General features: G+C 41.9%; 4 protein-coding genes across 13 annotated transcripts in view; 2 read left to right on the plus strand and 2 right to left on the minus strand.

Moving 5' to 3' along the window:
• The window catches only part of PPIG (peptidylprolyl isomerase G), a 23,714-nt gene extending 22,291 nt beyond the window's left edge, over window positions 1-1,423 (plus strand). For both annotated transcript variants that reach the window (XM_051624156.1, XM_051624157.1), the window contains exon 13: window positions 148-1,423. In XM_051624156.1, coding sequence (XP_051480116.1) covers window positions 148-1,267 — 1,120 coding nt within the window. In that variant the 3' untranslated portion in view covers window positions 1,268-1,423. The remainder of the gene's footprint in view (window positions 1-147) is intronic.
• CFAP210 (cilia and flagella associated protein 210) overlaps window positions 1-21,153 on the minus strand; it is a 24,206-nt gene extending 3,053 nt beyond the window's left edge. The window contains exons 1-10 of one of the 5 annotated variants that reach the window (XM_051624160.1): window positions 21,064-21,153; window positions 19,947-20,173; window positions 19,532-19,705; window positions 19,244-19,437; window positions 18,153-18,309; window positions 17,030-17,169; window positions 16,052-16,244; window positions 15,567-15,731; window positions 8,787-8,893; window positions 7,900-8,316 (exon numbers count right to left, since the gene is read on the minus strand). In XM_051624160.1, coding sequence (XP_051480120.1) covers window positions 8,807-8,893; window positions 15,567-15,731; window positions 16,052-16,244; window positions 17,030-17,169; window positions 18,153-18,309; window positions 19,244-19,437; window positions 19,532-19,705; window positions 19,947-20,173; window positions 21,064-21,115 — 1,389 coding nt within the window. In that variant the 5' untranslated portion in view covers window positions 21,116-21,153 and the 3' untranslated portion in view covers window positions 7,900-8,316; window positions 8,787-8,806. Of the gene's footprint in view, window positions 1-7,899; window positions 8,328-8,786; window positions 8,894-14,560; window positions 15,075-15,566; window positions 15,732-16,051; window positions 16,245-17,029; window positions 17,170-18,152; window positions 18,310-19,243; window positions 19,438-19,531; window positions 19,706-19,946; window positions 20,174-21,063 lie in introns of those variants that run through there. The other 4 variants (XM_051624159.1, XM_051624161.1, XM_051624158.1 and 1 more) reach the window with 4 other exon arrangements.
• Window positions 10,612-12,980, minus strand: LOC127386703 (cilia- and flagella- associated protein 210-like). Its single transcript, XM_051624169.1, has 4 exons — window positions 12,682-12,980; window positions 11,700-11,856; window positions 11,442-11,538; window positions 10,612-10,695 (listed from the first exon to the last, which is right to left on the minus strand). Exons 1-3 carry the CDS (start codon window positions 12,762-12,764, stop codon window positions 11,449-11,451), a joined length of 330 nt encoding a protein of 109 aa, XP_051480129.1. The 5' UTR covers window positions 12,765-12,980; the 3' UTR covers window positions 10,612-10,695; window positions 11,442-11,448.
• PHOSPHO2 (phosphatase, orphan 2) lies at window positions 13,080-23,570 on the plus strand. Of its 5 annotated transcripts, none has more exons than XM_051624163.1 (2): window positions 13,080-13,600; window positions 22,256-23,570. In XM_051624163.1, the coding sequence occupies exons 1-2, from the start codon at window positions 13,427-13,429 to the stop codon at window positions 22,994-22,996; spliced, it is 915 nt and encodes a 304-aa protein (XP_051480123.1). In that variant the 5' UTR covers window positions 13,080-13,426; the 3' UTR covers window positions 22,997-23,570. The 5 variants fall into 5 exon arrangements, with proteins under 5 accessions (XP_051480123.1, XP_051480127.1, XP_051480124.1 ...); XM_051624167.1 differs by lacking the exon at window positions 13,080-13,600 and adding an exon at window positions 21,191-21,848; XM_051624164.1 differs by lacking the exon at window positions 13,080-13,600 and adding an exon at window positions 21,191-21,629 and having other exon boundaries at window positions 21,728-23,570.
• The last annotated feature ends 393 nt before the right edge of the window (window positions 23,571-23,963 follow it).

A 23,963-nucleotide genomic window follows, 5' to 3' on the forward strand; every position in this document is an offset into this window, starting at 1 on the left:
TTAATCAGACTACTGTAAATACATAGTTATTAATATGGATGACTCTGATGTACATTTCAGTTGTGAAGTTGTCTCACTTCTGACTTAATTTTTCAGAGTGGTGGGGATTCAAAATATTTTTAAAACTCCTATCTTTCTCTCTCCAAGGAGTGAAATAAATGAGAACAAGAAAGATAATAAAAAAAGCCCAGGAAGAGGAAAAGAGAGAAAAATATCAGACCACAGACAAGTTTCTGAAAGTCCAAGCAGAAGAGGGGAAAAGGAGAAGAAAAAAGATCACAAATCCAGCAGTAAAGACAGGGAGACAAGAAGGAATTCAGAAAAAGATGACAAACATAACAAAAGCAAGGCCAAGAAAAGAGTGAAATCTAGAAGCCATAGTAAAAGCAGAGAGAAATCAAAAAGTAAAGAAAGAGACTCTAAGCACAGTAGACATGATGAGAAGAGAGTAAGATCAAGAAGCAAAGAGAGAGACCATGAGAAAGGCAGAGAAAAAGAAAAGCGCTATGATTCTAGAGGGAGAGAGAAAGAAAGAAGTAGGAGCAAGGAGAGAAGTAGAAGGGCAGGCTCAAGAAATAACGAACAAGACCATAGGAAGAGTAAAGACAGGGAGAAACGTAAGTCAAGAAGCAAAGAGCGTGAGCACACTAGGGGAAAACATAGTTCCAGCAGTAGAACAAGGGATCGGAGCAAAAGCCGAGATAGGGGTAGGAGAGGAAGATCAAGAAGCAGAGACAGAGATCGCAGTAGAAGTAAAGACTATTCAAGGAATAGAGATAGAGAAGCAAGAAGAAGAGGAAGATCAAGAAGCAGAGAAAGGAGAGGTACACCAGATAAATACAGAGGAAGAGAAAACAGGAGGAGGAGAGAATCAAGGAGCTCAGAGAGGGAGGATAGTCAAAGCAGAAATAGAGAGAGGTATTCAAATAGAGAAAGTAGAAGCTCATATAAGAGGAATGATACTGAAAGCCAAAGGAAGAGGCGTTCAAAAAGCCGTGAAAGTAGCAGTCCTGAATCCAGTAAAGAAAAGAAGTCTAGTAGAGATCAGGATAGAAGTCCAGACTCAAAAAAAAGACCAAGTAGCAAAGAGAGAGAATCAAAAAAATCATATTCACGGAGCAGTAAGGAAAAGGAAAAGACCAGATCCTCAGCAGAAAAAGAAATAAACCAAAAATCAAAGAGTCAGGAAAGAGATCATGCCCCTAATAAGGATAAAAAGTCTGATCATGAAACAAGTCCTGGAACAGATGACGACAGGCATGGATGAGTTTGTGAACTTTTTGTTTCCATTGTCTCAAAGTTTTGGAGACATTTTGGGGAACGCCTTTTTTTAAGATGTGGACTTCAGTTTGGTCTTTTGATAATCTAAAACGTGGATCATTTGTACTGCTAAAGTTTTAATAAACTTGAAATGAAAAACAAATTATATGTGTAATACAGTGTGCTGTGTTTTAAGTATTTCATTGGTTTATGTATCATTCTTGTGTGTTGGCAGCTAGAAAGGTTAACTTCTATGCCATGTTTATTTTCACCTGAGGAACTTAGTTTAGCATGAACTGGCTGCCTGTGAAGAAGCTTGTTTCGTGTGTGAAGAAGAAAGCTCCCAAGTACATGTCATCTTGAAGCTAGGAGAATGTTGCAAGGCATCAGTGATGCTGCATCTGTATTTCAGTAGGCATAAATCTAAGGAAATTAATTTACAGAGGAAAATTATGTTGTTGGTTTGATTTTTTTGTAATCCAAAAGTTAACTCATTGAAGTAAAGCTTCAGTATATTTGTCACTGCTAACAGTAGAATTCATTTATGCTGTAAGGCAGTCATCTGTGTTTGGGAGTTACTTCTTTGTTCTAAAAATTACTTTTTTTGGAGTGCTCATAAGTATAATTTTTTTTTTCCCCTGTAACTTCCTTTTTGTTCCATGCTTTCACATTTGTCTGTGGCAGAAAATTCAGGTTGGATACGTAAGACCCTACTCAGTTGCTAATTATTGGATGCACAGAGATGAAACAGATTACCAGAATTCACACTGGGTGTCAGAATAAGGTACCAGGAAATCCTTTCTACTCCTGCTGCTTCTCAGCAGTATATGGAAACTAACACAGGTTTCCAGTACTGTATTTTTGGGGTAGTTGAAGCAGAATTTCAAGTAGTGTTTTAAGACCTTTTTTTAAAACAAAACTTTGCTTTCCTTCCTGCATCCCCTCATCCTAAAGACTGTACTGTGAATTCCTTCTCATTCTCTACTGCATGTGTGTTTTCCTCAAACCAGTTCCCCCCCTTTTCTGCTTTCCTGCGTGTAGGAACCACCTGTTTCTTTCTCACCACCACCCCTCATAGGAGGGAGAGGGAGGTTGGCTTGTGTTGCTGCAGGAGCGTCCACGTGTGCCTTGACCAAAGAGCAGCCAGTGTAGTGGGGTGAGAGGAGGATAGATTTGGTACAAACACTAGCACTTCTTTCAGTTGAGCAATTCACGCCAAAGGCTGGCAAATCTTGAAATGCCTGAAGAAAAGTGACAAGCATTAATGCAAAGTTGTGTCAAAGTAATGTTTTAATAGTTATGCTTTTTTTTTTTTTTGCAGATTTTGTTACAAGTTTGTCAATGTTTTTGCTATATAACTCACATTGTGATTAGGTGAATTGCTGAAACTTGGCTTGACATTGTGATGCAAACAGTTGTTACTCTAAAGGAAAACAAATAGTTATGGCTTGGAAGCAAAAGAAAATACAGGATTGTCAACAATGTAAGCAACCTTTTTAAGGGAAGAAAACTTAGTGTCTAGTGTTACTCTTAAGCAGACTGATTAGGGGAGTTGCTATCACTGCTTTGACCATCAACCTTTTTTCCCCGTGTGTGAATATGAATTTTGCATTGTGGTGGTGATTTGATGCAGAAAGGGTTTTCCAAGCCCAGGTGTGTGGATGATACAGCTGTTACTCAAGAAAGCTTATAGGAGTGAACTGAAGACCTGCATAGTGTTCTGTGAGGCCACTCTGGACTCCATGTGACTTTGGAGAAGTTTGTAGTCCTATACTGGGGGGACTGTAGTAAGAAAAAGCCAGGAGTTTAGGCTTAAGAGACTTGTATGCCAGCGTTGGCAGTGCACGTGCTATGCATGCCATGTTCTTCAGAGTCTCAGGTAAAAACTGTCTGTTTGCAATGTTGTTATTTTTAATGGAACTGACTCACAAGCAATCTTGCTGAAGGAGGATATTTGCACTACTGAGAATATTCATGCCAATACCACTAAAGCTCATATAAGCATGTGAACAAAAAACCCTCATCTACATTGACTCGGCTGTGTAAGAGGGGAAAAAATGCAATCAGCAATAGGGCAATCCATAGGAATTGTTAAAAAATGTTACCAAGTCTTTAAAATCTCAAAATTGAGATTATATTGAATTGTAGCTTTGCTAAAAGTTCAGAAAACTATTTGTACAAATTAAATTACCTCTAATTCTTTCATAGCACATTAAAAATAATCTGAATCAGTGGCACATAGCTAATTTTCTTGTTTTAAATGTACTTTGCAACAAGTTGGGTACTTTCAGTTGCACATGGTGGGATACACTTGATCTTGAGTGCATGCCTTGCCTGTATCATATTTGATGGTAATTTCTTTATCAAACTGGAACTTGAGAATGCTGATAAAAATTCAGTGGGGCTGAAGCACAATCCCATGGACACCAAGGCGTGCCCAAGCAAGCTCTTGCTGCCCTGTGAGGCACTGACTTCTGCTCTTGCTGTCCTGGGACACTTTTCTTCCCTCGGTGGCAGAGGTTTCCTGTTTCCTGTTTCCAGCCTCCTAGCAAGCGCCTTGCACTGCAGTCACAGTGCAGCTCGATGCCGTCTTTGGCAGTTGTGTCACAGGTCATTGGCTTTTGGCTTGGAAAACTGGAGCATATTTGAAGGTGATAATTGTGTAGCAGAGGTAATCAAAACAATGTTCATTGTTCCTTGTGAACAGGGAAGTAAGTAGTACATGTAGACGGCAGTGGTTTTTGTCAGTACCCTAGAACTTCCCGTACTCAGTATTTGTGAACCTCAAGATTCAAGGTAAAATGCAGGCAGGGAGTACTGGACTAACTTTGTAAGCATACATTTAAGCATATGTACAGCCTTGAAATAATTTCCGAAAGTTGGACATGCATTCTGTGTTGTATTGACAATATTTTACTAGTACCATACATCCTGTGTATACATGGAATGCTGAATTTGGTATTGGCAGTAGCTTTCCAAACTATTAGAAAGAGATGGTTATTTAATGTTGGATTTTTCTGGGTACTGCCATCAGCTCAGAATCACAAATTCTTAGTAAGAGTAGGTGTAGATACAATGTAAGGTTCTGTAGACACTACTGCCTGATTAAGTCATGTATTGCTGTCTGCTAATTCTTTCACACAGCCATAGTGTTTCAGTTGCTGCTTTCTGTTTTTAAGGAAGAAAAAGGCTATGATTACATTTTAACCCTTTGTTCTGTGCCATTGTCAGAATTTTAACCTGAAGCTTCTCACTTGCTACTTGAAATCCCACACTATGGACTTTTCTTGCAGTGGTGTTTGTCAGATGCTGTGAAGAATTTGCAGCAATCCCCTAACAATGTCTAATTTGTAATAGTGGCAGTCTGGCAAGTGGGTTTTAGATTAATGTAAACATTAAAGAAGCAGTCCTTCAGCTGCCTTTCCTAGAACTGCTGATTTAATATTGATTTATTGAAGCAAATAAAGTATTTTTGGACACACTTTCTAGGGGAATAGTAGACTCATTGCTTGTCTGATTGACCAAAATATATATCCCTGCTTTTAGAACTTTCTTTAAAATAGAAAACCTAGAGATTTACATAATATGTTTTAGTGAAGACCTCTGTTTTAAATAATTTATATATACTCTTTCTAAAATAATTGAAGAACTTTGTGAGAAAAGGCTGTAGTACTTTCGCAGAGCCATGAGTTAATTATTTTTTGTCAACCTGGAGGATACCAGTGACAAAAATCAGTCTTCACATTTCTAGAGTCAATGTGATGGAAATGTTAACTGTTACTTGTGCTTTCCCTCTTTTGTTGAAGATAGTAATTTTCCTATGCATTAATAATGCAGTATTTAAATTATTCAAGTAAATGCATATCAAAAAGTCTGAACTTTGCATTTTGCAAAATTTGAATTTGGTATAATTCTGCAGGTGCCTACCATAAAGCCTTAGCTTTCAATTTTGTTGCATATGTACTGTTAGTATAATTCCTGTTTCTTACCCTTGAACAATTTGTGTCATTAGGAACACCATACTAACAATCACGTGTTGCATAAAATCAAAAAGTAATATTCACCTGCTTTTTTAAAAAAATGCTATTATACCAGAATAAGTTTTCTAATTTTAGTCTAAAAATTCACATGAATTGCAGTAATATAATAAAACTACATAAAAGCAAAAGGCACATTTTGTTGAATTAGTGTCCTTCCTTAATCATAAAGTCAAAGTGAAATTAAAAAGGCAGTTAACATGAGGAAGATGACAGATCTTCAGCTGCTAAATATGCATATGATTGGTTTTAAATTTCTATTTGTCATCACAGAAGTTCTAATACTAACATTAAAAGGACTAAATAAACCAAAAATAATGCAGCACCCTGGCTGTGAATTGAAATTTTGCAACATGCAAAGGACTTAAGAGAAACTTGCTGGTTTTGGCAAGAAGTTAAAGACATTTCTACATATCATGAACATATCCCTGCAACTATATAAAAAGTAGTCAGTGTTGCTTTAGCCTAACTGCTAATGAAAACATGGTTGGAAGGACTGGAAAGAAGTTAGGCCTATTAACTTATAATCAGTGATAAGAGAAAATAGCTGGTTGCCTTCACTAGCTAAAAGTATTGTGGTTAATTATAAAAGCAGTGTTGTACCTGTAGTATTTATCAAAGTATTTGGAAGCCTCAGTCTCTTGCACATTTTGTAATTTATAGTTCCCAACAGGGAAGATGATCCAGTTGTCAGCTGGGAGAATCAGTTCTTGACATGAAATGTACAACTTCTGTATTAAAGTTCTTCTCAGAAATAAATGCTTTTTTTGCATATTCATTATTGTATTCCTAATGTCTGCCATGCATGCTTCTTGCAGTATTACTTAGTATCTTCAATATTTAGAGTAGTATTTCCAAGTTATATGATGCAACCTGTGTGTGTAAACGTGCTTGTGTCAAATCTCAAGCATTTTAAAGTGGCAGTCTGTTTGTACAGATTCACAAGTGTGATGACAAGAGAACTGACTAGGCCATTCAAGCAAGTGACTTATTTGAACTTTGCTTAACATGCTTACCTGCAAGGCTCAAACAATTTTTTTCAACTGCACTTGCAGATTTAATATGCCACTATTACAGGTTTTAGTGGATACAATGGAAGAATGCACTATTACAACTCAAAAGCAAGTATACACTAATCCCACCTCTAAAACCTCACAGACCACATCATTACAGCCTCTGAGGCACGCTAAATATTCTGTGTTCATTAATGAGCCATGGTTACAAACTTTATAGCATGCAAGATATTTGCTTACCCGTCCAGGTAAGGACTCTCAATCCCAGGGAAGTGACCTAGGCTGGCATCCAGGTGAAAGGGGAAAGGGCCTCCACACATGCCAGCTATATGGTTGGAGAAGCAACTCCCAGTTCTCAACCCAAATCTTGGGGATTTTATCCCCTCCTTTACATCACTGTAGGAAGAACTATGCCCAAATTGATTATACCATTATCTTTGATGCTGCAGTGGAGTTTCCTCCTATCTTTATTCAGCTGTAGGGGGGGGGTTCACTTCAGTATACTCCACTTTTTATTTGTTGATTTTTGGAACCAGCTGGGTATGCAAGGTTGTTGGCTGAAGCTGGAACTAAAACCCTCTAGCTTCTCCTTACCTTTCTCAGGCAACTGAATACTGTTTTGGATTGAGGCTCAGGACATATTGCTGAGGAATTCTGAGACTCGGCTCTGGTTTCAGGTCTTCAAATGATGCAGCATGGCCCTGTTTGGTCTGTGACTCATGGACAGCTCAGGGCTGAGCTATCTACACAGCTCCCTAGGGGTCATCTCTGCAAAGGCAGGGCCTCATGGCCATCCAAAGCTGGGTCATTTTTACAGTCTCTTGTGAGCTCCCTGAGTGCACTAGATATTTATTACTGAACTTGTTTACAAACTATGAACTGGACAATCCATGGACTGAGGTATGGCAAGTTGATGTCAGGACACTACCTCTTCAGATAAACCAAGATCTGTACGTTTTTACTGGAGATGTGAATGGTCATTTTTATTCCATGCTAAATTGGATGGTAGTGATGAGTTATAGATGGAAATAGAGTTTCTACTACAGAATGACAAATGACAGACTATTTGCTGTAACATACACAAAAATGCAGCCATGGAGTGAAGCTGGCCTACTGTCTTATCACTAATTTTTTTGCTAGTTGCAGCCAGATCTTATAAAAAAGTCTTTGAAGCAAAATAGTTGTCGCTGTTTACAGAAGAACTACTTGTTTGATGGTGTGAATTCAAATGTGGTAGGACAGCTTACAGTCAATTGAACTGAGTGAAAGAAAAACATTTGATCATAGTCACCTACACCAGTACCCCAGCCTGGCAACATGGCTGTGCTTGCAGCAGAGTGCTTGGGAGAAAGCAGGAATGTGCTTTTCCCATTCCCTGTGGTCAGTTCAGAAACTTGAGTGCTAGACAATACACAGTCTTGCAAGACACACACATCTCTTTCCCATAAAGGATCAAAGACTGAGCCAGTGCCGCAGCTTTTTCAAGACAGTATTCCTATCTTGCATTGCATTCTCGAAAGTAAAGTAAGTAGAAAATTGTCACAAATAAAAAGTACGCTCAACATTGAACTTATTGTTACAGACAGACATTTTAAAACAGCTTACTCAATTTTATTATGTGCTCAGTAAGGAATTTTTAAAGCCAAAACAAAGTTTGAATTCAGCCTGAGGGCCCAGCAACTCTCACGGAGTACAGTACAGAGGAACTAATAGTTTACCTTTGGGTGTTAACCTCTTGGCTTGGTGGAAAGTTAATCTGCTTTGTTCCATAATAAACTAGAGTCACTGCAGACAGAGTTGCAAGGCATGGCTGTAGCTATGCTACTTGTTTCTTGGGCTGAAGCTAAGTGGGCAGATTCTAGCAAATAGCATGCCTGCTAACTTCCTCCAGAGGTAGCTTCAGCTGTTGGGCACCGATAGGTTTTGCAGGCACAGATAACTTGTAAGTAGAGAGTGGATAGCTTCTTATTCCTTAGTAGGCACTTCCGTAGTTGTCAGATGTATTTCTAACAAGAAACTAACAGTGGTTAAGTCTTACTGTATAATTAGTAACTACTGTACAATTAATAGTATATGCACTGGTAGGTTTTAACTGAAACTAATGCAGAAATACTTGTCCCACACTCGACCTGGGTGGGAGGGGAAAGGGATCGAGAGCATTGTTGGCATTGGTTTAACTCTGAGTCAAACTTTGACACAGTTATTTCATATGTTAATCACAGAGATGCATCTATTGTGTCTATAACTGCTGGGCCTTGGCCACCTGATTTGGAGCTGGGGAAACTTTTCAGCTTCTTAAAGGAGCCACCCCTGGGGGCCCTCCCCTGCTACTGAAACCATGCCAGAACCTAACCAGCACAACACTGCCACTCTTGCAGTTGTCCTAGTTAGGATGTCCACATCTTGTATCCTTCTTGGATGCTTAGAGAAAGGAATAAAAGTCATATCCAGTAATGGCATTGATTCAGTTACTCACTGTTGCTAGCGCTGAAATGCTCAATCCTTATGAAAAGCAGCTTCTCTCTGAGCACTGTAGTCCAGATCAGCTTGCTTTTCCTGCTGTTTTTTTGCCTGCTTTTCAGCCTGATGAAGAAAAGGGATGTTAGCTGATATTTAGTTGATTCTTGTCAAATACCATGCCTTCCCACTTCTCTTCCCCCACAAAAGGGTACAATGAACAGCTGTGTGAACATCAGCGTTAGCTGTTGCTCTTCAGTGACGTGCCCAGAAGATACTAGAGAGCAATAAAGGCATAGTGGAAAAAATGGCATAATGATACAGGACGGGATGTGATCTGTCATAGTTATTCTTTCTTAGTATCAGTCCTCCTAGGTAATCCTTCCCAGACACCATGGGCCAAATAAGTCTGGAAGAGGCTTCTGTTCCATTGCTCTGAGAGGAGGCTGGTTCCCATTATCTGCACCTGCAGTGCACAGAGGTAGAAAACCAAACAAAACGCAAGCTTCCTGTCTCTCCCACCCAAGGGATCTAGTACTATGGGTTTAGATGTATGCTTCTTTCTAAAGGGGTTGACAGGGTCCAGCTCTTCTATTTACCATTTGCTGGATCAGAAATTTCTGTACTTCCATGTTTGCATCACGCTGTCTTTGTTTCTTGGCTTTTTCCTCTTCCAAGTAGATAGTATTTGCTGTCATCCACTGATTATGATCCTTCTCATCCTCTGCTTTTTCCTCTCTCTCCTTTTCTGCTCTCATCTTCATCTGTATTTTACAAAAAACAAACAAACAAACAAAAAAACAAAGAAGTTAACCCAGGAGACAGCCTGCTAGTTTGGAAGCCCTGTCTTTCAGCAGCAGTAGCCCTGTATCAGTGCTCTGATGAGCATGGTCGTTGTGGCTGGCCAGTGTCCAAGGCCAGGGTATTCAGCAACCCTGCAAGATGTGTGCCTGACATGGAAGTAGGAGAGGGAAAGAGGACCCCAGGGAAGATGTCAGTGAACCTGATGAAGCATGCCAATGCATGGCACCAAAGCCACCAGCTGTGATCTGGGCCAAGCTCTTCAGTTGGAATATGCAGTGTAGAGTCTAGCAAACATTTGCTCAAATTACCAACTCCAGTTTTCTGAGAGAGGATCATCACATGTACTGCTTGCACCACTCTTAAGGAGTTCTGAACTTATAGTAAATATGAGAACTGCTAAGTGAGCACTTGCATGTACATCTTATTCAAGACAACTGAGCTATAATACATGGTTTTTCTAAAAGTTATTCAGACATCCATGTATATGACACAGCAATAAGAACAGGCTGGGTTTCTTACCACAGTAGCTCTGTGTTCAGCAATAGACTCAATGGCTGCCTTTTCTTTTGCTTGTCTCTCTTTGTTTTTCATTTGGTATTCATCTTCTACCTCTGCAGCTCCTCTAGCAAGACGATCATCTTCAATCTTGCATGCCTCATTCATCTGTGCAGTTAGTTGTTTAAAAGCCTTGTCCTTATGCTCCTGCACTAGCCTGTAGGAGAACATGAGCTACCATAACATACCAGGATATCTGCTCAGGCACCTCTCCTAACACAACCAGCAACCCACTTCCACTCCCAACAGCACCAATTACTTCTAGAACTGGTAGGAATGTCTTCTGGACTTTCTACTTTTTTCAAGTTAATTACATAAAAATTACCTCCATCAAAGATTTTGCTAATATAAAGATTCAGAGTAACATCTGTCACAAAATTAAATTGCAAGTTTGAATCTTAACAGTGAAAACTGTAACCTAAGACCCACCTATTAGTCTCTGCATAATTTTTTCTTGCCAGATCAGCCATAATTTCTTTTCTTTTAATATAAGCCTTAATCTGATCATCATCTTCATCTTCTTTTCGCTTCTCTTCAGCTTTAATTATTTTCTGTTCAGCTACATACTCCTGTGTAAATGGAAAAGCACTTTTATTTTATGTAGAATGAGATTTTCAAAATGTGAACTGAAATAAACAATCTAGCAGAGACTTCAGGCCTAGCCTGTAATGAGTTCTTCAGTTATATCAGTGGAGAAGCTACAGAAGCTAGAAACCCAGAAATGGATGAGAATTCTCATGAGCTACTTACCACAAACTACCACCAAAGTAAAATTAGTATGTGATTGCAGGCCCAAACACTATATTTTTATTTTTTTTCCTCTGCTTCCTTACTGCCTCTGACAGTACTGCTCCCATCCTGCGTACCATTCACACAGAACAGACTCCTAAGGGCTCAAACAGTCTGTAAAACCATAAAAATGTAAGGCACAAGGCATTTTGTAACCATGCACAAATGGCAGTTATGAGCATATAGCGCTTTTATTGCATATATAAGGTTGGGGGTAAATGTGTTAAGATACATATAATTGAGGAGATAACTAGTATGGAGCAAGTAGGATTTTGGTGGGAATTCTCTAACTCTATTTCACATGCCAGTGCATCATCACAGTACCTCCCCTTCTGGCTCCCTGGTCAAGGAGGCATGGGGAGGGAAACAGTAGGTGTGGCAAGTAGGTCCTGAGTAATTTTCTGAACATCTCTAATAATAAAGGGAAAGACAAATTTAAAAGATATAGTCATGTTCAGACTCAGGCTATTCCCCCTTCCTAACAAAGAGAAATGGGCTTAAAACAGAGCAGGTACATGGAACTTACATCCAGTTCACAATTCAAAGACAATCTCCTTGTTGTCTACAGCAGCTTTTTCCCATTGTATTCCCGAGAGGCCTTTCTCAAAAGCACAGAGGAAAGCCTGCAAATGGCAAGGTGGGCATATGATCCAATGCTACTGAAGCTGTCAGCAAACCTCCTGTTGCCAGTAAGCCTGTTTATTTGTAGGTCTAATGCAACTGTTTCACTCCAGGCATCCAAGGTGACTAAGCACTTTAAACTCTTTGCTTTCCTGTTACTTACATGATACTGCCTCTGGCGTTCAACTTTTTCCTCCTGTTCCTTTTCTCTTCCTCTCTGAATTTCCAACTGGTACAGCTGGTTCAACCTCTGCATTTGTTCCCCTTCTCTTTTGTCTTCTAGCTTGGCCAGATCTGCCTGATGCTTGTGCTCCTTTATTCTGAATCAGAAAAAGGAGCTGAATAAATGAGCTAGGGACTGCATAAAGTAATTAACAGACAGGGATTCTGCACATCTACAGGTAATTTAACAGTACAAAAATGGATACTTTGAAGTGAAAATACAATAAAAAATACAATAATAGTTTTTAAAAGGTAGCTGTGAATCTTTTGGCCAAAGCTGAGTCCTAGTGCAAGGGTGCTGATTAAGCTTCTACTAACAAAAGCAAACATGACCTGCACATAGACTCAACTATTAGATTGGATTTGATTAGCCTGTTTAACTGCTAGCTGGCTCTCAAGCTGTGCCTTTGGCAGCTGGCTGATTTCCAAGCAGTGCCACACTACAGTGAAAGACATGGCCACAGTCATCAGCCCATGCTGGCGGGATGTAATGATTCTGGGCTGGTGGAAGCGGCAATAGTAACGACTTGCCTCATGGAGACAAACCACTCGCTCTCAGAGCCTAATACAGACTCCCTTGCTTCACTTATTAGGACAGAGACACTGGCAGCAAGAGACGCTTCTGAAGCTGGAAAACAGAGTTACGGAGGGTGGGTGAGGAGAGGTGGCAGGTTTTCAGCCTGACCACGAGCATCACCAGAAGCAATGGCTTAAAAGAAGCGCGTCAGGCCGCCCCAGGCCCGCTCCCGCCACCGCGGGGCCGCCGGGGCAGAGCCAGCCCCAGATCCCCCTCCTGCTGTCTCCCGGCAGCGCAGCCGGCTGCTGGCAGCACGGAGCCGAGCTCAGGAAGGTGCCTCACCCCGCCCGCGCACCCCCAGCTCCTGCAGGCCCCGTGGCCGCCGGGCCGTCCCCGCCAGACTCACTGCGCCCGCTGCTCCTGGGCCGCGGCCCGGCGGGCCAGGGCACGGCCGCGCTCCCGCTCCGCTTCACGCCCCTCGCGGTCCATCGCCGGCCTTCCTCCGCCGCGGGCAGGCCCCGCGATCACCTCTCCGGGAAGTGGCAGACGCTGACGACAGAAAGAGACGGATCCTTACCGACGGTGACGACCCGGCCGTCCCGGGAAGCCGCGGCTCTTTCTTCCGCCCCCGGAGATGGCGCAAAGGCCGCCGCCCTCCTGCCGCTCAGCGCGGCCACGGGAGCCGTGCCTGCGGGGCCGCAGCCCGGCCCCGAGCCGCCCCTGCCCGGGCCGGGGCGGTGCCGCTACCTGGCGCCACAGCCGAGGCAGCGGCTCGGTCAGCCCCGCCCGGCCCCGCCCGGCTGCCCGCTCCGTGCGTCAGCGCCGGGCCCGGCCGAGCTGCTTCTGCCGCCTTCGCCGGCCCGCGTCGCGGGGCAGAGCCTTTTCGGGCAGCCGACAGTTGTAAAACGCGCGTTTCAGGTAGCTTGCCCGTTCTCGGTAAAAGGCTGTGACAGCCCCTCTGCCTGTCTCGTTCTGCTCCGGCCTTGGCGGCTTTTCTTCGCCCCTGCTCGGCGCGACCTGGCTCTGGTCGGCCGCGTCTGACACGTCACCCTCATCGCGCCAGGCCTGTAGCTGCGGTGGCTGGAAACGCGCCATTATCCGTTGTCTGACCTTAGAAGCCTTGTTTTCTCGGAGGAAGGCCCTGGGAGCTGATGAGGGAGGAGGTCTGTCCTACCCCCTCCTCCCACAAGTTCCTCCCTAGCCCTGTCTGGAAGAGAGTCCTCGAGGAGGTGACTGCTGCACTCGGGAAGAACATCCCTCACATCCAGCTGCTCTACACTGCAGGGGGACAAAACCAGCCCTGCTTGGCCCTCTGCCTGCAGAAGGTACCTTTCCTCTGGGGTAGCCTCGTCTTGGTCAAAGTCCTGTGCTTATTTAAAGCCTGTTCCTATGGAAAGCCTGGCTCAGAAACTCGAAGGCACACAAAATTGCTCTCAAGCATCCTTTGTATAAAACTCTCCTGGTTTTTGGTTTTTTTGTTTGTTTGTTTTTCCTAAACTTGTGCCTTTTTTTAGTAGGCCAACAGAGATGGGCAGCTGAGGGGGCTGAAAAAGAAGGTTGTGTGCAACAAAGCAAAGCTTTAAGTTTCTTGGACTTTGTTTCCAGTGGACCTCAGAATAGGGTGGTATCCCTATGTCCAAGGCAGGAAAGTGATGGTAAAATTTTGGCAAAAAAAATAAGCTTAAGGAGTGAAATGTGTGTATGTGACTTGGGTATTGGAGAGTTAAGTCAGCTAAGGAATCTGAGAAACAGTTTTAGATCTGGATCTATTTACTGCAGATTGAGTCATCGTTACTCTTTTTGAAAGAACAGTCCAACTATGTTGTTGCCATGCTCTTTCTGTAGTAGCTATTTACAGCTATATTGGGGCTTATTTGCCTCCTAGGTGGCCTTGTAAGGGTTGTCATTAAATCACATTAGTATTTTCATATCGTATAATTAATTTACAGCACAACATTTGTTTTAGAGAGGTAGTTGCAAAATGCTATTATAAGAACTGCAGTACTATAACTAGTCTAACTTATACGTGTATTGGGTTTTTTCTTCTCCTGTAGATTCTGTAAAGCTGTTTCATTATATCCTGTTATGGGGAGTGTGTAACTGGAAGTGGGCTAGTGAAGAAAAAAAAAAAAAGTGACCTTTTGCACTAGGAATTTGCATCCTAAGCCTGAAAAACCTGGGACAGTGAATTTTTAGAATAACAAATAATAAAAATATAATAGTAACAGTGAGGATTTGGCTGGAATGGGTTACATTGACAGTCAATTATATATAATGTATTTCTGTCTCAAGTTTAATAAACTAACTTCCATTAAATACAAGATGAGGATTTTTCAGAATATAACCACTTCTCTGGCATTTTTTTTTTCAAATGGACTTCCAGATTCATAGTGTATTATAGTTTAATTCTGTCCATAAGATTCAAAAATACATTTTTTACTTAATGAAAACTACTTCTGCCTTTTCTTGCTGGATAGTCTCAACATTATTTCATGTGTTTAACTTCTTGAGCAGTAGTGCAGCTATTACAAAGCAACTGGTTCCCAGCAACATCCTGTGCTTGAAAACTAGTATTTATTCCTTATCTTCCTCTGGAGAATGGCTGTGTCCAAGTCCTCTTACATCTCTGGATGCTTTGAGAAGAGGATAAAGATGATGTGTAGTCTTGGACTCTGATTCAATTACTTGCTTTGCATAGCTTTGAAATTCATGCTCCTTGCAAAGTGCAATAGCCTCTCGCTGAGCTTCGTAGTCTATGTCTGCTTGCTTTTCTTGCTGTTTTTTTGCTTGCTTTTCAGCCTGATGAAGAAAGGGAGTAACACAACTTAGTGTTTATTTTACAACATGACTATCCCTTAAAATGTAGAGAGGGTAAAAGTTTACAGGAGATCTGTGGTAATGTTAGTTGATATTTGGTAAATACCTCCCCACTTTGCTCCCCTGCTGTACCCTCCTCAAAACTGGTACATTAAATAGCTGTGTGAACATCAGCATGAGCTGCTGCTCTTCTGTGACCTACCCAGAAGATACAAGAGAAGATACAAGTAGTATGTAACAGGATGTGATCTGTAATTGCAAACCAGCCTTGACTTGTTACACTGCTCTAAAAGAAGGCCAGTCTCCAACACCAGCATACATGAAATGTACATGATTTTAAAAAAACACAACAAAACTAAACCAAAAACCTCAAACGAAACACAGCAAGCTTCCTCTCTTCCTCTCGGGCAGGAGCTAGGGCTGTTGGTTTAGATATTTCTGAAGGGGCTGAGAGGATCCAGCTTTTCTATTTACCATTTGCTGGATCAGAAATTTCTGTACTTCCATGCATGCCGCATGTTGTCTTTGTTTTTTAGTTTTTTCCTTTTCCAGGTAGATGCGGTACTTTTCCATTAGCTCATTAAGTTCTTTTTTAGCCTGTTCTTTTTCCTCTTGCTCCCTTTTCACTTTCATCTTGATCTGTATTTTACAAAACACACAAAAAAAAGTTAATCAAGGACACAGCCTGCTAGTTTGGAAGCCATGTCTTTCAGCAGCAGTAGCCCTGTATCAGTGCTCTGATGAGCATGGTCATTGTGGCTGGCCAGTGTCCAAGGCCAGGGTATTCAGCAGCCCTGGCAGATGTGTGCCCAACATGGAAGTGGGAGAGGGAAAGAGGACCCCAGGAAAGATATCGGTGGACCTGATGAAGCATGCCAACGCATGGCACCAAAGCCATCAGCTGTGATCTGGGCCAAGCTCTTCAGCTGGAGTAAGCAAGAACAGGCTGGTTTTCTTACCACAGTGGCTCTGTGCTCAGCAATAGCTTTAATGGCTGCTTTTTCTTTTGCTTCTTTCTCTTTGCATTTTTGTTCATGTTCAGCTTCTTTTTTTGCGATGGCTCTAGCAAGATTCTCACTTTCCCTTTTTAAAGCCTCACTCATTTGTGAAGTGATTTGGCTAACGACTTTGTCCTGACGTGCTTGCTGTAGCCTGCAGAAAAACATGAACTACCATAACATACCAGGGTACACACCTGGGTCTACCTGAAGCATCACTGCTACCAAACTCAGCAATTCTGCTTTTATTCTTCTCGTGCCACACAGGTTGACCCATTCACCCAACTCCTTCATCTCCTTATGTTCCTCCTGTTTTTCTTTTTCAAAAATTACCTGATATAACAAACAGATGTTCCCTGTAACACTAGCTTTCTGTTGCAGTGGCCTGGATCATTCTGGGAGGAGTCTCCCTAGTGTTTTGCCAGTCAGGGGAGAAATGTTGGGAATATTGTCCAGAAGAGGAGGAAACTCTGACTGGATCAATAGTATTGACATGCTGTACCCTCAACGTTAAATTGAAAACCATCTTTCTTTGATAATAACCCAATTAATATAGGTGCCTTGTTAAGAAGTCAAATTATTTTTCTTGATCTGACTCAGGGAAATACAGTATATATCCAGAAATACTTCCGTCAAGGATGTTAATTGTCTTCAATTGTTGAGGAGGTGGAGGCTTGGCAGGTTATATGGAAAATCACTGTTCCCAACACAATGGTGTAGAGCTTTGCACTTCTGTTAAGTCTTTGTACTTTGAAGGAAAAAGAGTTTGCTCCCCCACACACCTGTTACAAAGGAACCTGTGAAAGAATTTCCTACTCTCAATATCAGTGGAATTTAATTTCTAGAATAACTGTGGTTTGTGTTACATTGGAAAGATTTGAAAATTACTAAATATAATTTTATGTTTATGTACAATTTATACTCTAGGTTTGTACCTACCTACGTATTTCTGCTTTTTTCTTCTTTACCATCTTGCCAATGGTTTCTTTTGCTTTAAAATAAGCTTTAATCCGATCATCTTCTTCCATTTGTTTTTGTTCCTCTATTGCTTTGATTATTTTCTGGTCAGCTAAATGCTCCTGCAGGGGCAAAATGTTCCTGATATAACAGATGAAGTTTAGAAAATCTGGGCCTGGAGTAGCAACTTAAAATAATCACTTTGTTTTTGTTTCAAAGAGAGAAGAGAGGAAAGGGATTCTTGGTACTACCACTCATTTCTGCCTCCCTGTTCAAACATGCATGAAGAGGAGATAGTAAATATGAGGAAGAAGAAGGGGAATTGAGCATCCAACAGCTGCTTCTCCAGCCCATTACACAAACAGATTGCTCTGCAATGTATTATCCCTTGCTCCCATTAAAGCAGGTGGGAGAGGAGGACATTGAGAGGAATGGGACTGTGCAGTTCCCACCAATGCTTACACAGACCATGCTGCTCCTGGCCAACCTCATCCAAAACTATCCCAGTCTGAGAGCTTAATCCAGGTCATAGCAGAAGAGGAGTCTTCTGCAGTTTTACATAAAAAGCCAACTGCATCCCAGCCAGAACTGTTCTGAGGCATTTCTAGTTGCATTTAGCAAGATGCCTTTAGAGATGAAGAGAGAGGGAAGCAGGTCTTGACTAAATTTCTAAACCTCTCCAATCATAAAGGGAGAAGCAAGTTCAAAAGATACTGCTGTGTTCAGTCTCAGGCTATTCTCTCTTCCTAACAGAAACATGGGCTTAAACCATCAGGTATGTGGAACTTAAATCCAGTTCTGAACTTGAGGATAATTTTCCTTGATTTCTACAGCAGACTTTTTAATCATTGATCAGTCAAAGCATCAGGTGCCAGTGTCCCTTCAGACAAGAGAAGGGACCTGCCTCCAAGAGGCCTTTCTCACAAGCACAGAGGAAAGCCGTGGCCTTCAACTGGCAAGGTGCGCATATGATCCAATGCTACTGAAGCTGTCAGCAAACCTCCTGCTGCCAGGAAGCCCATTTAAATATACAAATGCTGTTGTTTCACTGCAGACAGCCAAGGTGAAACAAGCATTTTGAACTCTATGCTTTGCTGTTACTTACATGATACAGCCTCTGGTGTTCAGCTTTTTCCTCCTGTTCCTTTTCTTTTCCTCTCTGAATTTCCAATTGGTACAACTGGTTCAACCTCTGCATTTGTTCCCCTTCTCTTTTGTCCTCTAGCTTGGCCAGATCTGCCTGATGCTTGTGCTCCTTTATTCTGAATCAGAAAAAGGAGTTGAATAAATGAGCTAGGGACTGCATGAAGTAACTAACAGACAGGACTTCTACATAACCGTAGGTACCTTGAACTGAAGGATGTGATACTTTGAATTAAAGGTGAGTAGAATATCACAGGTGAAAAACAGCATCATTGTTTGTAATGGCAGCCCTCAATCCACTGACCAGAAACGAGCTGTGTTATGCTCACACATTGCTGTCTAGTGGTAACAAGTTTAATCTGGATGACCCATAAGCACCATTGCATTCAACATTCTGGTCTATCTCTGCAGCATCCTCAATGGACAAGACTTCCCCAGGAGGTCCCACTGTATCTATGCTTCTCATTCTGCACGTGAAGTCAACAGCTTAAGCTGGTAGTGTTCTGTACTAAGTTCTGCAAGGATTTATGTGTTGGACCTGAAATATGTGAGACCAGACACTGAGCCTTTCATCTGCTTCAAGAGATGTGATTCCTTCTAAAAGGCCACCAGGGCCAGTGCTACAAACACCACTGGGGACCCCTCCATAATGTTTCTGCAAGAGCTGAGAGAGGTAGCTGTGATGCATTCTCTTGATGAGTTTTCTGCAATCTATGCACAGATGGAAAATCTGGTTTAACCTTTTCCTTTCCTGGGACAAAAACTGAGTTAAAATACACTTTCAGTAACAATTTCTGAATAGTGATTTGACTAAAGCCTATTGATGCCTACCAGAAGCGATGTTACACACAGACTGTTGGCAAATAAAAGAGGGCATACCGTGTCTTCTTTTGTGCAGGGTCTTTTGTGGCATTGTGGATTTTTCTTTTCAAGTGTCGCATTTGTGAATCAAATTATCAGTAAGTTTCTGTAAAAACCTTATAGAATGTATTCGTAAGAAGAAAGTGTAAATAAATAAAAAAGTAGGATTACTTTCGGTTAATTATTACTTACTGTTCCAGCTGATCTCTGCGTAGTGCTTGTTCATTCATATAATGCTGACGTGCCTTTTCTTGTTCTCTGGCAACAGCTTCTTTATCTTCATGTGCCATTTCTTTCTCCTTCTTTTTCATAGCATCTGACTTTAACTTTTTAAATTCAACTTGGGCATCTCTTTCTTTTAGGACCTCAGCAAGTAGAAATGCATTCTGCAAGATAACATTTAAAGTAACTTGCATGCTCAGAAGTGTTTAAAGACATTCAGTACAATTTGAATCTAAAAATTGTAAGTTGTCAACAAACATTAAATGCTTTCACTCTTTCATTCTGATAGAATAGGTAGGTTTTTGCACGGTCAATAGTCTCCTTCCGTCTTGCTGCTTGGAACTTTGCTTCTTCCAAATCAATTAACTTTCTTTCTTCCTCTTCTCTTTCTTCACGTAATTGTTTGGCTTTAAGTTTTTGCTGTGTCAGGCCCTACAGTACAGATAAAATTGGAAATCATATTTAAAGCCCATGGACTAAAAACATATGAACTATTCTGAAGGTGATGTACTCAATGTTTGGGTTTCTTTTTTTTTTATTATTTTGCATTTAGCTTTAATTTTAAAAATTACAAGTTGATGTTAGACGTTAAAAAGTATTTAAATGGAGTTTATTTAAAATACATATTTAAAAGCAAGTGTTATGCAAGTTTACAAATCAATCTTATACTTACCATAATGGTGTTGGGCCAGTCTTTGATAGCAGCTCTGGAGCGTAGGCGCATTTCTTCCCGCGCTTTGTTCTCAGCAAGGATGCGTGCTGCTTCTTTAGCTGTGCTGCCAAGACAGTCCTGAATCCTTTCCCATTCTGCTTTTGGCAATACAAGTACCTGATGAAGATCAACTTGAATTGGAAGAAAATTTCCATCTAGAATGATATTTTGTTCCAAATGATCTGGTGCTGTGCAGAGGGAAGATACTGTTGTTACGTGGTATCAGAAAATCCTATAATCTAACCTTTATCAGGATTTGAATTTGTGCACAGTAACATTACTCAGCTATTCTTAGTATTAGTTACTCTCCTTATATCTCAGAGCTAAGACGGGGTATCTGTAGTCTTAACTATGGGCAGTGCCTGTGCTTGGGCTGTGGCTGACTGACATAACTGTATGTCCCCTTGTCTGTTTTTGTGTGCACAAGTTTGGCTTGTGGTAACTAACAGTTTCCAGGCAGTATTTTGGCATGATTCTGAGACAGCAGGGAGCATTCCCAAAGGGAAAGGGAGAATATTGTTAAAGCCATTCTGCTGGTGGGTTGAGGCAGCAGTCACTGTATTTACTAAAATAGATCTAGCTTGTTGAACAGTTTCTTGATTTGTTGGAAAGACTAGTGGTTTTTTGTTGTATTAGGCTGCCATTTAATGTAAAAAATGTAAGGAAGCTTTCTCTTACAGTGATACTGATTTCAAAGTCCGGTTTTCAGACACAGTTGCTTATCTCTTAGTCTCATGGTGGTGACCAAACCTGATCTCCCTCTGTCCAAGGTGAGGGTAGCCTTGCCAAAAGTGAATGTACAGCTGCTGCCTACAGATTGGGAACTGCCAGGCACCCAGTTTTTCTCTAACTTCAGCTGTAAGATTATTGTTCACCTCGACTGGTTTCGGGTTAGTTATTTCTACGTAATTCTTAGGGAGAAGCAGTCTGTCCCGCTGTCTGTGGCTGGGAGAGCTGGGGCAAGTCACCCAGGACACGACAAAGAACAGCCCTACAGCCTCCCGGAGCCGAGTGCAGCCGGTGCAGCTCCTGCCGCCCCCACCCCGTGCCCGGTGCCCGCGGGGGGAGCCCCACTCACGGTCCAGCCGCTGCCGCCTCCGGCGGGGCAGGGCGGGCCGCGCCGTCGCCATGGCGCTGGGCCGCGGAGCCGGGGTACGCGGCTGTTGCCAGGCAACCCAGCGGCGGCGAGTCACGTGACGGCGTGTCCCGGCGGGACGCGGGCGGAGGAGCCGGAAGCGGCGGGAGCGGCGGTGGGTCCGGGCGGCGCGGCCTTTGGCGCCTCAGGCCCCGCTCGGCCCGGCCAGGCTCCCTCTGCCTCACGGGCTGTCGGGCCGCTGCCGAGATCCCCGCCCGGTGCTATCGCCTGGTTTCCTCCTGGCTCTGCCAGCTCCGCGGGGCGTCCCCGGTGCCCTCGCCGGCGTCTCTGCTTTGCTTCCCCCCCTCGGCCCGGTCCTTGCACCCCTTGGGCGGGCAGGGGTGATTGGCAGGGGCTGCTCGTGGTGCGGGGCTGCGGGCGGTGGGGCGCCTGGGGCTGAGGGAGCGTGGTGCGTGTGCCAGGGGTGCGGGGGCCTGCCCGTGAGGGAGAGGCTCCCGGGGTGTCCCGTCCCAGAGCTGGGCTGCGGATGCTGAAGCTGAAGGACTACAGTAAGCAGGCGGATTTTTTTTAGGTTTTGGTTTTGGATGTTGTTTGGGGGTTTTATTTTTTTGTTTTTGTGGGGGTTGTTTTGTTTTGTTTTTTTCAGATCCACAAACGGCAGTATATATTTTCGCTGGCTGCTTGATTTGGTGTGTCCTTGCTAAAAAAAACCACAACAACTGGCTTCATCTCTTCAGTAGTATTTTCCTTTTGAAATATCTCTTAAGGTATTTTGCACTTGCACTTTTGCACTGGCAAGTGATGATGGAGCAATTTAAAACCGTTAGTCAAACTGATGGTACTGGAAGATTGACTCTATGTTAGCAAGTATTAGTAACTATGCAGCATGAGTTCAGATAGTTTCACATTGTTTATTTTAAACAGAGGTTTGATACTGAACTCAAACTTTGACCTTTACAAGCTGCTTTTTTAGTTTCAGCATAAATTCCCTTAGTTACAGTGGCCATAAATAGTTTATTTTGTTTAGATATTTGTCCTAATGCTTCATTTTCTTGCAGAATTTTTCTCTTCTGACCACAACATAAGGGTAGGAATTAAGTACTTTTCTTTATTGAAATAATTTTACTTTTTCTTCCTTTTTTTTTTTCTTTTTTTGTTTGTTTGTTTTGGAAAGTATTTTCTGACAGCTATGAAATTTCTGTTGGTTTTTGATTTTGACCATACAATCGTAGATGAAAATAGTGATACCTGGATTGTGAAATGTGCTCCTGAGAAAAAACTTCCTAATGGATTAAGAAACTCCTACCAGCCAGGACACTGGACAGAATATATGAGCAGAGTCTTTGTCTACTTGGGAGACAATGGTGTCAAAGAAGATGAGATGAAAAGAACTATGACAACAATTCCTTTCACTGCAGGAATGGTAGATCTTCTGAGTTTTGTTGGCAAGAACAAAGAGTTGTTTGACTGCATAATTGTTTCAGATTCTAATACAGTATTTATTGACTGGATTTTGAAAGCTGCTGACTTCCATAAGGTGTTTGATGAAGTGTTCACAAACCCTGCAGCATTCAGCAGTACAGGCTATCTTACTGTGCAGAACTTCCATACTCACCATTGTGCAAAGTGCCCTAAAAACCTCTGCAAAAGGAAAGTTTTAAAAGAATTTCTAGATAAACAGTTGGAGCGAGGAGTAAGTTATACACAGATTGTATATATAGGTGATGGTGGGAATGACTTATGTCCAGTAATGTTTTTGAAGAAGGATGATATTGCTATGCCCAGGCAGGGATATACCCTGGAGAAAAAGATTTCTCGGATGTTCCAAGATCTCAGTCCTGTAGAGTGTTCTGTTCTGGTTTGGTCATCTGCTACTGACATTATGTCTTATCTGAAAGGGCTTATTAAGAAATAATGCAAATTATAAAAATAAACTAATATATTTTATCTTCCTGGGAGGGAAGACCCACATGTGTATAAAAGCACAAAATTGTAAAATTTGCCTGGTTTACGAACTTTTGGTTTTTAAACATAACATGAAACTGTTTATGTTCAATCTTGGTAATAGTGGGAAAGTGAAGTTAAAAGAACTGTCTAACATAGTACACATTCCAACGTAAGTGGAGAAGGGGGGATTGATAGCAAGAGGAACTGCTTCCTCTTTTTCTCTTCTCCCTCTTTTTGAAGCCTTAACTGACTTTTCTGTTCCACATGCTTAGAGGAAGGAGTAGGATTACTGCACAAAAGAATGAAACTCTTTAGTTAGAAAACATGGTTCTGGAATGTGATCTGTCATGGCTTTTATATCTCTTTGATCAGGATAAATACAATTTCTGTAAATTATTTGTTATGCTTGCGCTGTTGTTTGATCTGAAGATGCATTTATATTTTCAATATACTTAATATTTTACCAAACAAAATAACTTTTTAACAGTTTGTATTATCGTGTATTATAAAGACAATAAATGTCCCTGTCATTGACAAAAGCAGCACAACTAATCTGTGATGTATTCTGCTGGCCTGTGTCACTGGGCACATTCTTGTAAGGGCCTGGAGGGAGGGAACACAAGTTTGTCAGCCTTTCATTTATTTTGTCAGTCAGAACCCTTCTCTCATGGAGAGCAGTAAGGATGTTACTGTTCTGTTTAAAGAAAACTCACTCTTGCATTTTCGTGCCTACTGCCCTGCCAGTGTGCTGCTGCCACTCTAGCACTAAGGCTGGTTTGATCTTCCATGCTGACAGCTCCGAGTCAGCCAGGTGCTTTTCTTCTTGCTGGTTTTCTGCTGCAATGCACAGACCCACAGAATGGTGCATATGTATAAATGTTTACACTGATTTTACCCATTCTGTCTCATCCACATCACTCTTACAGGGTGGAAGG

This window comes from Apus apus, chromosome 6, assembly GCF_020740795.1.
Source record: "Apus apus isolate bApuApu2 chromosome 6, bApuApu2.pri.cur, whole genome shotgun sequence".
Lineage (NCBI taxonomy): Eukaryota > Metazoa > Chordata > Aves > Apodiformes > Apodidae > Apus > Apus apus.

What these genes read in the sequence shown, in the direction of transcription:
- LOC127386703 (XM_051624169.1), bottom strand. Translation starts at nt 12,764, where the DNA reads ATGGACCGCGAGGGGCGTGAAGCGGAGCGGGAGCGCGGCCGTGCCCTG. An exon ending in GCCCAGGAGCAGCGGGCGCA is followed by an intron (nt 11,857 to 12,681) that starts GTGAGTCTGGCG and finishes TTTCTGATTCAG; the next exon opens with AATAAAGGAGCACAAGCATC. An exon ending in AACGCCAGAGGCAGTATCAT is followed by an intron (nt 11,539 to 11,699) that starts GTAAGTAACAGG and finishes TGCCATTTGCAG; the next exon opens with GCTTTCCTCTGTGCTTTTGA.
- PHOSPHO2 (XM_051624163.1), top strand. Translation starts at nt 13,427, where the DNA reads ATGAGGGAGGAGGTCTGTCCTACCCCCTCCTCCCACAAGTTCCTCCCT. An exon ending in TGGCCCTCTGCCTGCAGAAG is followed by an intron (nt 13,601 to 22,255) that starts GTACCTTTCCTC and finishes TGTTTTGGAAAG; the next exon opens with TATTTTCTGACAGCTATGAA.